General features: G+C 33.8%; 1 protein-coding gene across 1 annotated transcript; it reads left to right on the top strand.

Moving 5' to 3' along the window:
- The first annotated feature begins 1,533 nt into the window (after positions 1 to 1,533).
- Positions 1,534 to 14,658, top strand: tacr3l (tachykinin receptor 3-like). Its single transcript, XM_051114487.1, has 5 exons — positions 1,534 to 2,007; positions 5,636 to 5,824; positions 6,274 to 6,424; positions 11,757 to 11,953; positions 13,306 to 14,658. The coding sequence occupies exons 1-5, from the start codon at positions 1,640 to 1,642 to the stop codon at positions 13,586 to 13,588; spliced, it is 1,188 nt and encodes a 395-aa protein (XP_050970444.1). The 5' UTR covers positions 1,534 to 1,639; the 3' UTR covers positions 13,589 to 14,658.
- Positions 14,659 to 15,026: the final 368 nt, after the last annotated feature.

Raw genomic sequence — 15,026 nt, 5'->3', positions numbered from 1 at the left:
AGTCATTTTTTCATAAATAAAAATTTGTATACATTTAAGCACAAAAGCACGTGTAGCACAGGCTCTGGGATGCTATGAATTAGTGATGGGTCGTTCTTGAATGATTCGTTCATTCTGAACAAATCTTTAATGTCACTCGGGAAGAACGAGTCGTCTCTGGGAGTGATCGTTCATCTTATGGGGCTGTCACGTGATGAACGAAACGACTCGAACCCGAAGACTCGAGATGAACTAATCAATTATTTTTCCGGCTCACACTGCATTGGTTAAGCTTATGGGGCTGTCACATGAAGAACAAATGACTCAAACCCGAAAACTTGTCAGATAAGAGGTGAGGTGAGCTAAACATAAACTAAAGATCCAGGTAAACAATGAATTAATCTTTTATGTTTCTTATAGCATGATAGTTTCGTCTTGTTTGTAGTCTGATCAACGTTTGTGTAAGCAGTAGATGTGTTAGGGAAGTAACACGTAGCATTTTAATTATATTTTGCTAAAATGAACTTAATGACTCAAAAAAAGATTCGTTCATTTTGCTGAACGAGTCTCAAAGGTCCGAGTCAGGAAAATTATCCTAACTTCCCATCACTACGAATCACGTCTAAGTTCATCGTCTGTGTACTCCGGTAGAGTATGGCGAAAAACTCTTCTTCATCTTATTTTCTCCTACAACTTCAGAATCATCCGACATTTGTTGTACCTTTTTGTTTGTAAATAGCGTTTGACTTGCACTTTCTTAGTCTTTGCGCGTTCGCTTTGTAAACACTGGGTCTGTAGTTCCGCCTACATTACGCGTGACCTTCCGATGTGATTCAATTGTACGTAGCGTCGTGAACGTCCATCCCAGAGCCTGTGCTACACAAGCTTTTGTGCTTAAAAAGTATACAAATTTTTATTTTCCGAAATAGATGACGTTTCACTAGATAAGACCCTTCTTCCTTGGCTGGGATCGTTTAAAGCCCTTTGAAGCTGCATTTAATCTACATTTTCGAAGTTCAAAATTGGGACACCAATGAAGTCCATTATATGGAGAAAAATCCTGAAATGCTTTTCTCAAAAACCATAATTTCTTTACAACTCTAGACAGAAAAACATGAACATCTTGGATGACAAGGGGGTGAGTAAATTATCTGTAAATTGTTGTTCTGGAAGTGAACTTATCCTTAGGTTACTTTGAACCGGTAGGAAACCATGAGTCCACAGAACCATAAGTTTAATACAATTATAACTTTAAAGAGTTTTTAAACCTAATTGCAGTAAACACAGAAAAATGCACATTTTATATAAATTCGACGCTGAAGTTAAATGAAATGCCTTCGTTCAAAAGTCGTATCACAGTGAATTTGTTTGAGGCTATAAACCATTTTTCAGTCCTCCATTGCAAATCCACTAAAACTATCCCACTTTTCCATGTCTCTCTATTCATTTGAGCAGCAACATGTGGCAGGAGCAACAGCATCTCCAGACGTCTGTCATATGAGGCATGATTGCGCGTCAGAGCTATTTTGGACACTTTGGATGGAGCGCAGGAGGATGCGCACAAGGACGTGCCAGATCTATACTTAACACAATAGAATCACAAATATATGTCTCAGATCAAATCCTAACTGTTTAAGAAGGATATCACAGTAAGTTTATCATGGCTGGTCCTCAGAGCGGCTCAAACGTGACGCGTAATTTCACAAATCAGTTCGTTCAGCCGCCGTGGCGCGTCGCGATCTGGTCGGTCGCATACAGCTCCGTGCTGGCGGTCGCCGTGTTCGGAAACCTCATCGTTATTTGGATCATTTTGGCTCATAAACGGATGCGCACCGTGACCAACTATTTCTTGCTCAACCTGGCGTTCTCCGACGCCTCGATGGCCGCCTTCAACACGCTCATCAACTTCATTTACGCCACGCACGGAGAGTGGTACTTTGGAGAGGTTTACTGCAAGTTCCACAACTTCTTTCCAGTGACCGCCGTGTTTGCTAGCATTTACTCCATGACTGCTATTGCAGTCGACAGGTAAGGCTGTTTATGATTAATAAAAAAAATATATAAAGAAAACACTAAATGTCATTGTAAATTATCCGGCAGCAATAAAATCCTTAATTCAATACCCAAACCAATATAGAACTATAAAAGATTGTTTATGTGAATTCCATGTGGAATTTTATTGATTCCAAAAGTGTTTGCATTTGTTTGAATTCCTTAATGACCTCGAAAAAACTGTAAATCGTCATCATGGATCTAATGGGAATTGTAAAATGTTGTAGTGCTTTAAAGTGTATAAAAGAGTCCGTAAAATAAATAATAATCTATACAAAGTACTAAAATGAGTTAGTAAATTATACGGAAGCACGCTGCTCTTTCTGTGTACATTCAATGTTAAAAATATAGACAAAAATAACTGACTGAGAGCTTATTAAATGTCAGAATGTCCGGTCAATATAAACAGCAAAATTAAAATCGAACAATAAAGGTGTTAAAATAGAGGTTGTTGGAGAGTCAATATACATTTCAAGGCTTTAAAGATGTCTTTAAAAGTCATTAAGTGAGCTATTTTTGGTGTCTTAAATTGAATGTTTTAATAGAAATATGTGACCCTGGACCACAAAACCAGCCATAAGGGTAATTTTTTTAAACTGAGATTTAAATGATAAATAAAAAAGCTTTCCACTGATGCATGGTTTGTTAGGATATAGGACAATATTTCGCCAAGATACAACTATTTGAAAATCTGGAATCTGAGGGTGCAAAAAATCTAAATATTGAGAAAATCGCCTTTAAAGTTGTCCAAATTAAGTTCTTAGCAATGCATATTACTAATAAAAAATTACATGCTGATATATATAGGGTAGGAAATTTACAAAATATCTTCATGGAACATGATCTTTCGTTAATATCTTAATGATGTTTGGCATTAAAGAAATATCGTTAATTTTGACCCATACAATGTATTTTTGGCTATTGCTACAAATATACCCCAGCAACTTAAGACTGGTTTTGTGGTCCAGGGCCACATATTCACAATGTTATTCATTTTACCTTGTTTTTATATCTTTGGTAGATGCATGTGAATATATAAACATAATAAACCAGTATCTGTAAAATGATTTGCCTTGCCCATCTCAACTATAGCAAAAAGTGCTATTGTGGTAAGTAGTTGCAGTGACTGGATCTTGAATCTTAAGCAACCTAACCTTATCTGGCCCTGCCCTCCTTTTTGAGTATTTTTAGTAGGAATCTGAATAAAGTCATCATTAAAAACTAGAAAAGTCATGGGAATTCATGGCTCAGAAGGTGTGAGAATCCTGTTGATTTACTGGTGAAAAATTGGCCTGCTATGATTGAACAGCACATTGAGAAGAACAGGCTTTATAGGACCACCAGCGCAGGCTTCATTCTTCCTCTTGCATATCCATCTATGATCTCCTCAGGGAGCTCATAAATTGAACGTCTTCCATCTGACCCCTCTGTTATTTAACTGCAATGAAAAGAGGAAACTTCATTTCCTGCGTATGAACTTGCATTTCATACGATCAAAACATCTCATATGTGCACGGCGGCAGGATTTTTCTACATTTATTTAGCTAACCTGTTCGTTTTCAGAATTACGCATAGCATCCAATTAGTCATGAATGCACTTAATGAGATGAGATCTGTGATACTGATCTGCATGATCCAGAGCATAGGGGGGCTTTTTCTTCATTAAAAGATTACAAGTTCAGTCTGTGACTCGTAGGAGCCAGAGAACATCACTTCATCTTAACTCGGTGTAATCTTGAGGCATGCATAACTGTTCATCCATATGCTGCATCCCCTGTTTGTTCCTATTATCAAAAGGTTTGACTTCAGAGGGTCGTGCGCCTTTCAGAAATGAATTGCGCATAATTTGTGAGTTTGAACTGAGGAAACAAACAGGATGGAGGATTCAAATTTAATATAAAATAGGAATTAAAATAGTTTTAAATAATGCACAGTTTTCTTTTCAAAGTTGTAATTAAAACTTGAAAATATGCTATTTCAGTTTCTCTACTTTAAAAATTTACATTTAATTCAATGTGGCGAATGCTGTTTCTTTGTGATTATTTGTCAAATCAGTTTCTAAGTGAAAATCGTTTAAAGTAAATTACAGATTTAATATGAAATATAGCTGCAAACAGCAATTAAGGGGCCAAGCACCACAGAAGCAAGCAACCCAGAAATGAGTAACGGAAGCCATTTTAAAATAATTATAGTCATAATGGCTGAAACATCATAAATATAACCACTATTAATATGATTTAATGGCTTATCACTTTTGACCAAAAGTCAAATTGATGTGGTGTGTTCTGTATGAGGTGAAAATGGCACACACAAGTTTGGTGTCAATATGTTAAAGCTTTGCAGAGATACAGCCTCAGATGTAGGCATCATGCCTCAACTTTGCTGCGGTGCTATACAAAAACAGTTTTGTCTATGGACAAAAAATCCATAACATGAGTGAAACTTTGGACATGTGGTGGCGCTAGAGAGTTTGAGTTAGAGACTCTAAACTTGTTATGGTTAATATTGAGACTGTCCTCTATCAGTGTGCCAAATTTCATAACTTTCCTGCAAGCGGTTTTGTGGGCTGCAATAGACTTCCAGAGCAGAAGAAGAAGAACGTCAACGGATGCAATACGTGCCATCGCACCCTCGTTGCTTGGCCCCTGATTACCCATAAAGATGCCATCATGCATAAACATGAGATAAATTAACTATCAGTGTTTGAAAGGCCACCTACAGGCCTTTGTGATTCATTTAGACATATTTCATTATATTTTCAATAAATTAGCTTACAGTGGAAGTGCACTTCATTACTGAGAATGTTCTAATTAAGATGAAGTCAGTTCATTAGGATGAAGTAAAACATAAAGCATGCTTTATTATGCATTATCGTCTGTTATTATCTTTATGTTTAAATAAATGTCTGATTGGTGAAGAAAAAAATCGCAATTATTTATGTTTGGTCACAAAGCTTGTTTTGAACTAATACAGTTTCTTTGTGACTTTGTGTTTTTTTTTCCTTCCATTAATTAAGTTCCTCTTTCAGACAATCAAATTCTAATTCAACATCTCACTCATTAAAAGGGTGTCAGTTTTTCAGTTCGCATTTAATTAAGGACCCTTTTCAGACTGTGATGACGCATTTTCAGTAACATCACAAATCTGCTAATCTACCAATGTTTTTTATGTTTTTATTTTTTAAATAATTAATGAATTTATACAAACAAAAAATCAAAAAGCTGTCACATTTATATTGGTACCTTAAAGGTACATATTAGTACTTAAAAGGCACAAAAGTGTATTTTTTGAAAGGTGACAGTGACAGCTTTTGTACCTTTTTTCTGATAATGCATTTAAAACTTTAATGCTTTTGCGTAAGTGTTTCGCTGTGGGAGTGACAGGAAATCTGACATCTTTCTCTCTTTTGACTAATAAATCTCTCTATTTTTTCCTCTTCTGCAAAGCCACAGAAATGTTTTCATGGATTTTATTCTTTTGCAGTTAGCAAATAGGAAGACAAAAATGATATTTCTTGCAGAAGTTCACCCAGCATTGATGACGTCCTTTCTGAGAGCCCTAAAAGTGTAATTATGGTTCATTAAACCATTTTTTCTTTACGCAGGTACATGGCCATAATTCACCCTCTGAAGCCTCGTCTGTCAGCTACCGCTACTAAAGTGGTGATTGTCTGCATTTGGGGCCTGGCGGTGATTTTAGCCTTCCCGCTGTGTTTCTACTCAACCACGAGGACTATGCCTCGCAGAACCGTCTGCTACGTCGCCTGGCCGAGACCTTCTGAGGATTCGTTCATGTAAGAGATCCATTCGTTCCTAACAACAGTCCCAAATCTGTCACTAATGAGCTGGATTTCATTGAGGATTCTGTCTTAGTAGCCAGATGCGTGTGCAGAAAGCAAGACGGCAGGCTTTCCTCTGATAATTTCACACCGCCTGTTTTTTCTTCTGCTTGATTGTAATTTCTGTACAGCCTGTGCTTCCACTGCTCAAATATTGGTAATGCTCTTTCTGGCTTTACATTGCCTGCTAGCTTTACACTAAGTGCCATCTGCCAGGGAGGCGGGAAAACCAAACACATTACTTATTTACCAGTGGCCAAATGGAGTGTAAACAGTCTTCCTGACTCACAATCCAAATTTATTGTCTAAACACCCAAACGGCCTACTTAGGTTTATCATTTGGTGAGATACATAAAAACCACTTGGTTTTTTTACAGTGGCTTCCTGTGCTCTCACCTGTGCAGGTATCATATCATAGTCACGGTGCTGGTGTACATGCTGCCCCTAGTGGTCATGGGTATCACTTACACTATAGTTGGGGTGACGCTTTGGGGAGGAGAGATTCCTGGAGATTCGTCGGACAATTATGTTGGACAACTGCGTGCAAAAAGGAAGGTAAGAGGATATAATAACATGTTGTGTGCACCTGATCTCATGACGAAAACGTACCTGTGGGAAGTTTTCACAAGATGCGAAATACCTACCGCCATGTACTTTTTGTGACATATTTCTGTTGGAAACTGCAGTGATATGTACTTATTGGTACATCCCTGGTGAAAAACCAGCATATGCTGGTAGGTACGTTTTGATGCCTGAGTGATTGCTGGTTTATGCTGGTCCTTGACCAGCAACATGACCAGCATAAACCAGCAAAGCACCAGCTTAAACCAGCATCAAAACATACCTACCAGCATATGCTGTTTTTGCACCAGGGGTATTTCACATCTTGCGAAAACGTTCCCACAGGTACGTTTTCGTCATGAGATCAGGTAGGTTGTGCATAATTTGTTCCAGCGTTTTAGTCAAAAGGCTTGGAACACTATAAGTTGTGGTAGAAGATCAAATATGAGGGTTATATATTATAATAACTATATTATAAAACTATGATTATATATACTATCAGTATATATAATCAGTAAGATTTGTAATGTTTTTTAAAGAAGTTTCTTCTGCTCACCAAGCCTGCATTTATTTGATCCAAAATACAGCAAAAACAGTAACATTTTGAAATATGTTTACTATTTAAAATAACTGCTTTCTATTTGAATATAATTAAAATGTAATTTATTCTTGTGATTTCAAAGCTGAATTTTTAGCATCATTACTCCAGTCACATGATCCTTCAGAAATCATTCTAATATTCTGATTTGCTGCTCAAAAAGCATTTATTATTATTATTATACTGAAAACAGCTGAGTAGAATTTCAGTTTTCTTTGATAAATAAAATATTCAGTAGAACAGCATTTATCTGAAATAGAAATCTTTGGTAACATTATAAATGTCTTTATCATCACTTTTGATCATAAGCATCCTTGCTAAATAAAAGCTGTAATTTCTAAAAAAAAAAAAAAAAAAAAAAAAAAAAAAAACTTTGGATCTTTCTATTAATCAATGAATCCTGAAAAAATACTCAACTGTTTTAAATATTGATAATAATAATAAAAAATGTTTCTGAAAGATCATGTGTCACTGAAGACTGGAGTAATGATGCTGAAAATTTAGCTTTGATCACAGGAATATATTACATTTTAAAATATATTCAAATAGTAAAAATATTATATAATATTACTGCTTTTGCTGTATTTTGGATCAAATAAATGCAGACTTGGTGAGCAGAAGAGACTTCTTTTAAAAAACATTAAAAATCTTACTGTTCAAAAGCTTTTGACTTGTTGTGTACATATAGTTTAGTACATAGTTTACTAAAACTACACTATAAAAAATTATATGATCAGTTAGTCGTGGCAACATATGTTTGTAACTCATCAAATAAGTTGAGAAAATTATATGCAAGATATATGAGAGTCAAATCGATTGTGTTGTTTTAATTTTAATATAATTTAAGTTGAAGTTACTTATAAAAACCAACTTAATTATACCTAAAAATTTAAGGCAGCAACTGAACTTGTGTGAACTAGTGTGAAATTAAAATGTAAACAAATATAATATAAAAATATGAAAAAATACTTTAATAACACAACAAAATACTAAAATATCGCTGGCTGAATGAACTTTCATTGCATGGTCAAAAATAAAATGTTTGTTCAAAGTTATCTGGTCTTTGATAACATTATTAAAACATTAGCACAAAAATCATATTTACATATCATTCAAGCGACATTTATTTTCTGAAACATTTTTATTTGGACGATTTCTAACTAGTTTTAAAACATTCAGAGATTATCCAAAGTAATGGATAATATTACATATTTTCTAAGAACATTATCAAAATGTTCTTAAAAAATATGTTCAGAACTGACTGATTTCTCTCATATAATCTCAGATTGAGCATCATAATGAGGTGGCTAAAGGACAGCATTTAAGAAATGAGCCCATGCATTTGTAAATCATAGAAATAATCTATGTATTTACTGTCACCTGTCCTGAGGGAATCTCACTGTATTGCTATATCTATTTGATGTTTTTCCACAGATTAAGGTCATGTCTGGTTTATCCGGCAGGTCAGCCCTGAGCTTTTTGTGAGCCGCAGCGTTCAGAAACCCACTCGCACACATGGAAAAGTGATAGGTCCCTCTCGAAGATGAATCTAGGACAGTTCATCTCGTATTGTGCAAAAATGGTTCATATTAATGACTGTGATCTCTCGATGTAATCCAGTACTTTGTTTTTGATGCAGAGATTACAGAATGGTTTCAAATATAACCGCAGGTTTATGCTGGATTAAAGCACTTGTTAACTCACCTTTACACAGCCTCGCTTTCCAAAGACCAGTCATTCATTTGAAGCCTGCTGATTAGGCGAATTATAAACATTTTTTATCTTTGTTTCAGAAACCTAATTGGAAAATTGTTTTTGAAAACTAAACACTTCATAGACTGGCACTTTTGTTGTTAATGTTAAACATTTTCCAGCCATTAATCTATCACTTTTGAAAACACCATCCTTCATTCTTTTAGACTCGGGATACTTTGCGAGCTTTAGTGTATGAAAACCTTTGAAAAGCCACTCACAACGTCTCAAATGGCCTCATTAATTTGCGCATAATTTGACACGGACCTGTTGGAAAAGACAAAGAACCGCCGTCCGTCATCAATCAATGAACACTTTCATTTGCACCTTGTCTGTAACAAAGCGACAAGAGTCTTGTACCCTGAAGAGACCCCGCTGTAGTTAATGAGTAATGGGACGCAGTGGAGCCTTGCGAATAATTGCTGATTGACAGTTACACAAAGCAGAGAAAGGTTAGGTATGACGCAACCCTAGCAGCAGATACGGTGAGCCACGGGCGGCAGAGGAGTCAGAGAACCTGCCCTTTTATGCCAGTTCAACCCAGGTTTAGTTGAAGTTTGGGGGAAGCGTTTGAATGGTCTTCAATCAGTCTGAAAGTACATTGTCTTTTGGGCGGCAGGTGAACATGACCTGTCAAGAAGGTACAGCTAGTTTTCTACTCGATGTGTGACTGACTAGACGCTAAGCAGATTTCATCACCCTGTTATAGCATCATTCATGACATTCTGGAAAAGGATTAAATCAGTCTTTTGTAAAAACTGCACTGATAAGTGTAAATTTCTCACATGTGAGTCACACCTACTGTAGATTATTTGCTTTATATATTAAATTCTATGACCGCCAACTTACCTTCAGGTCATTTCTTTCACATCTTTTTATTCATTTTTTTTTTTATCCAATCCATTTTTTCAAATGAATGTTGTTCGTTTTAACTTTTTATCAAAGGAAAAATCCTGAATTCCTGAAAAAAAGTATAGGGTCTTATGATTTCAACGATGTGGAAAGCGCGGAGGGAATTACGGAATCCAGTTATAAAAATGGAATTTACTGTATAATGCGGAATGTCATGGAATTTGCCACATTTTGGACGAATATATCAAAAGTAGGTCAGTTCACTTAAATCAAAAGGCAATATGGAGTAGTGTCTGTGAATATTAAGCCACAAAAATGCTGTTTCAATATGAATCCTGGCTGTTCTGCATCTCTGTGTGAATGAATGGAGCAGACGCTCTGAAGTGGACACGGTGTTTTTAGCATAAACACATGAACATAATTTCTAGAAATGAATCTCTAGAATTTTACCATTTCATTTGAGAAAAATTTTCATCATATACACACAGAAACTTAAAGGTCTTCACAGCAACCTGTCAAAATAGTTTTACTTGAAGAAATTGTGACAGAAATATATTACTGAATGTAATGATAGTGCTACTACTACTAATAAAATTATTATTAAAACATTATTTTTTAAAAAGTGTGTGTGTGTGTGTGTGTGTGTATATATATATATATATATATATATATATATATAAAATAACAGAATTTATCATAAACATGTAAATAAAAAAGAATAAAATGAATTAATAAAATGTTTTAATAAAATCAATTAATTAGAGATGCTTTTGCCTATTCAAATTAAGTTAAACCATTAAAATGGAATCCAGAAAATTATCGGAAAACAGAGAATATAAAATAAAGAATTTGAGAAAAGAAAGTATTTCATATGGTCTAAAAAATTTCATGATTTCAATTAGACATTTGAGTTATATTTTTAAAATTTAAACCATTTAAACAAAAACTAAAATGGGGAAAAAAACAGAATCTAGAAAAATTAAAACATGGCATTTGTAAAAATAAATAAATAAATAAATAAAATGTTTTTTGATCATATGACACTTAAGACTGGAATAATGATGCTTTGAAAATTCAGCTCTGCATCACAGAAATAAATTACATCTTAAAATATATTCACATATAAAAAGTAATTTTGAGTTGCAATAATAATTCACAATATTACAGTTTTTAGTGTATAACCAACTACAAGTTCTTTGTACATTTTGCACTTTTTGTTAGAAAATGTTTATTTACTATTTATTCATTTTTTTATGGTATCTAATAGTTTGATACTTAATATCCACAATCTAAATATTCTTAAAAATTAAAACTTTGTAGAGTTAAAAGAGCATAAGAATTAAAAGTGTGTATAGGCCTTCTTGCATTATTATGTTGTTATATTATGATTGTATATTCAGTGGCATGAAATGGTCTTAAAATGACAATAATATTGCTTACCGTAAGTATTTCTGGGGCAATATATCGCACAACAAAAAGTTGTTATTGTGACAGGCCTAGCTGTACTCAGTAGACTTTCACTATCATATGTTGCAAACTGAGATTGGATACCTCACATTTCGGTCTGACAGTGTGTAATAGTGTTCACTTTGTGCGTTGTACTTTAGAGTATGCTGAAATGTGGGCCAGATGCTGCTAGTTAGACGTCAGGCTGTGCGAGATGTGAGGCTGTTTAGTGTAACAAAAACAATCTGCTCCATTCTAACCTCCTGATCCTAGAAACATCAAAACACAATATCGTCCTTTGGTGCAATTTACATCTGAAATATGCAATTATGCACTTTTTGGCATGCTGCGGTGCTGTTTCATAATAAAAACTAGCATGGCTCTAAATTGAGGTTGACTCACATGTCTGATGACCGGTGTAAAATCTAGCCAGTGTGGTGCCACGGACACATTTCTTCTCGTCATTCATTATCTGTTTTCTGGTTTGGGTTTTTGTTCATTAAACAATGGTAGCAGATGGCTTTGAGTCGGCAGATGGAGACTTCAAACAGACTGCGAGCTGAGCCGTGACTTTTCCTGATGCTGTTTTCTCCCGGAACACAAGAAGCCGAAACACATATGTTTTTTTGCCATATGTTTCATGTTGTGAATCTAAATGATCACTCGCTCTCTCCTCAGGTGGTGAAGATGATGATCGTGGTGGTGGTGACCTTTGCCCTCTGCTGGTTGCCCTACCACGTCTATTTCATTGTGACGGGCCTAAATAAGCGTCTGAACAAGTGGAAGTCCATCCAGCAGGTCTATCTGTCAGTGTTGTGGTTGGCCATGAGCTCCACCATGTACAACCCCATCATTTACTGCTGTCTGAATGGCAGGTAATGAAACGCTCATATACTAATATATAATCAAGGTGAAAATGAAAATGAATTTTTGCCACATCTACCAATGAAGAACACATAAAGGTTTCTTGTCTGCCAAATAAAAAAAAGTTTTTTGTTTTTTTTAAAAATACAATTATATATAATAAATATTTTTCTGATATTATTTGTATATAAATAGTATTGTTATTTTGAACACACACACACACACACACACACATACATATATATGGAGTCATTTGTAATATTTATTTGTAATAAAAAATATATATGTTAATATATGTTAATATATATAAATTGGTTAATATATAAACTGGCAAGTTACTTCTTTTTTAATAATAATAATAATAATAATAACAAATTATAATAAAATAAATATAATAAAATAATTGTTCATATTTATTTGTATTTATTTAATGTTTATTTGTAATAATATAATAATAATAATATAATAATAAATCTATAATTATATATTTAATATTTAATATAGTTGTATTATAAAGCAGTAATATTAAATATATCAATATAATATTTATGTATTTATATATTACATTTTTATATAATTAATGTTATTTTTAATAGTATATGTAAATTACAAATGACTCCATATATATATATATATATATATATATATATATATTGTTTAACTTCTTTGTAATAATATATTTAATATATTAATATATATGAAAATGATATATAGTATTAATATATTATATTTAATATGTTTATTCATAATATGTTTTTTTTTTTTATAATGGTTTTTTTTTTTAGAATTTCTAATATTTTATTAATTATTTATTTATTTACTTATTTATTAGTTTATTATTTTAATGTCTTGCCATTCTTTTATGAGTCAAAATTTACTAGTAAACTGGCAAATTACTTGGTCTTATTTAGTAATAATAATAATAATAATAATAAACAATATAAGAAAGTACATTTAATGAAATCATTTTTCATATTTATTTAATATTTATTTGAAATAAATTAGATATTTAATATAGTAGTATTATAATACAGTAATATGGAATATATCAATATATAATATTTATGTATTTATATATTATGTTTTTAAATAATTCATGTTATTTTTAAAAGTATTTTTAAATGCTGAATATATTTTAATTGTAATCCAAGACACTGTATAATAAAACAAATATATATTTTATATTTATATTATATTTTAATAGTAAAATATAATATTATTTGAATATTAAAGGGGTCCTATTATGCATATCACTATGAAATTTTTATTAAGAATCACTTAATAATATTAATAATATTCATTGTATTTTGAGATTAACTAGTCATTCATCTCAGTGAGAAAATGATTATTTCCAAACCTCCAGGTTTAGGGCTGGTTTCAAACGGGCCTTCAGGTGGTGTCCATTCATCCAGGTATCAAGCTACGATGAACTCGAGCTCCGTCCCACCCGTCTCCACCCACGCAACCAGAGCAGCATGTGCACCCTGTCCCGCATCGACACCAGCGTGCACGGCGACGACCCGCGCCGCAGCAAACGCAAGAGCACCAAGTCCCAGTGTCAGGTGGAGGTCAAAGATGAAAGCACAGCAGCGACTAAACTCTGTCTTCACAGGGAGCCCACGTTTGCTACCGAGCAGCTCAGCTGAAGGGCCCGATGTGCGTCAGTTCGTGGTTCTGTTGTAGGTGCTCCACACGTGAATACAGCCACAGGTGATATATAAATGAGACACTGTACATTAAGACTGAATGCACTCATGATGAGGTAATACTGCCTCCAAGTGGAGAACTGTGAATGTTTTCAGTGTAGTCTAGCATACTCAATGCATGCTGCCTAGTATACACTGCATACTGCCTTCTTTTTTCTTGAAATAAAACAACATAGTACACAGTATGCAATAATAAACATTTAAAACATGAAAACATAGTATGCTACATTACAGATTCATGACCTCATCATGTTGCATGATTATCTAGGAAATAAAAAGTTGGCACGTTCGATTCAGTTTTGTTTGAAAAAATTGCTAAAATGATGCTTCTGATTGAAATGGAGCATCAAATCAATCACAGTTGAGTGTTTCTTGCACATTATGAGCTGTTTATCTACTATACATGCATATATTTGCATTTTGAACATAGCCAGCATTTCTTCTGTATTGAAGTAAAATTCAGTCTGATTTTTTGTATAGGAGAACTGAATGTAAAACTTACTGTAATAACACATCTGAGCCAGCTAACTTATTTTAAATGCGCGCAGTCAGATCAATCAATGTCGTGAAGCAATGTTAGGAAATATGAAGCGGATAGACTTTAAATAATGTGTGTAACATATGCTGCATCCACTGATTGAGTGACACAAATAATGTATGTTAATGTCATAACATTCTTACATACACTGGCTGTTTCATAAATAAGGTCTAATGAATGTATATAACTGGACTATACATATTTTTTGTGTCTTGTTCATGTTTGATATATTACAGTATGTGCTGTATTTATGATGTACTGTAAATGTTAACACACACTGATAATGTGCTTACGGTCTGTATTGTACAAAATGTGGAAAGTTAACTTTTTATGATCACACATAGTCACAAAAAATGAATGTAGTAAAATGCTTTCACGTTTAAATGCGTTAATGATGTTTTTCCAGCTTTTATGCCTGTTTTGATCTTAAAGTGTGGTCACATTGTTTTGATGTTGAGTGTGAATGTAGATTTATTAAAGTGAACATCAAAAATGATGACAACATTCTTTTTTAGAATCATGTTCTTTGCAATACACAACACCAATGAACTAGCATGACAGACAGTGGTTTTTAGGAATTAGGACAAACTTAACCAGACAGGACAGTCAATAACCCAGGCAACAATTTGATCTCACAGTGATCTCACCATGAGTTCCCAGGCTACTCATGATGTGGTTACAATGTGAGGTGACAGTGAGCCAAAAAGTGTAACCTCACTGTGTGCTCATAATGTGAGCTCACCATGTGTGATACCACACTTATGCAAAGTACTTTAAAAATTCAGTTTCATTGCTTATTTTGTATTCTTTTCAGCTTGGTGTTGGCATTTGACACAAATA

This window comes from Labeo rohita, chromosome 1 (genome assembly GCF_022985175.1).
Source record: "Labeo rohita strain BAU-BD-2019 chromosome 1, IGBB_LRoh.1.0, whole genome shotgun sequence".
NCBI classification, from domain to species: domain Eukaryota; kingdom Metazoa; phylum Chordata; class Actinopteri; order Cypriniformes; family Cyprinidae; genus Labeo; species Labeo rohita.
The sequence above is the reverse complement of the archived record's forward strand: the minus strand, read 5'-3'. Positions and strand labels throughout refer to the sequence as shown.

What these genes read in the sequence shown, in the direction of transcription:
- tacr3l (XM_051114487.1), top strand. Translation starts at nt 1,640, where the DNA reads ATGGCTGGTCCTCAGAGCGGCTCAAACGTGACGCGTAATTTCACAAAT. An exon ending in CCTTCTGAGGATTCGTTCAT is followed by an intron (nt 5,825 to 6,273) that starts GTAAGAGATCCA and finishes TCACCTGTGCAG; the next exon opens with GTATCATATCATAGTCACGG. An exon ending in AACTGCGTGCAAAAAGGAAG is followed by an intron (nt 6,425 to 11,756) that starts GTAAGAGGATAT and finishes CTCTCTCCTCAG; the next exon opens with GTGGTGAAGATGATGATCGT.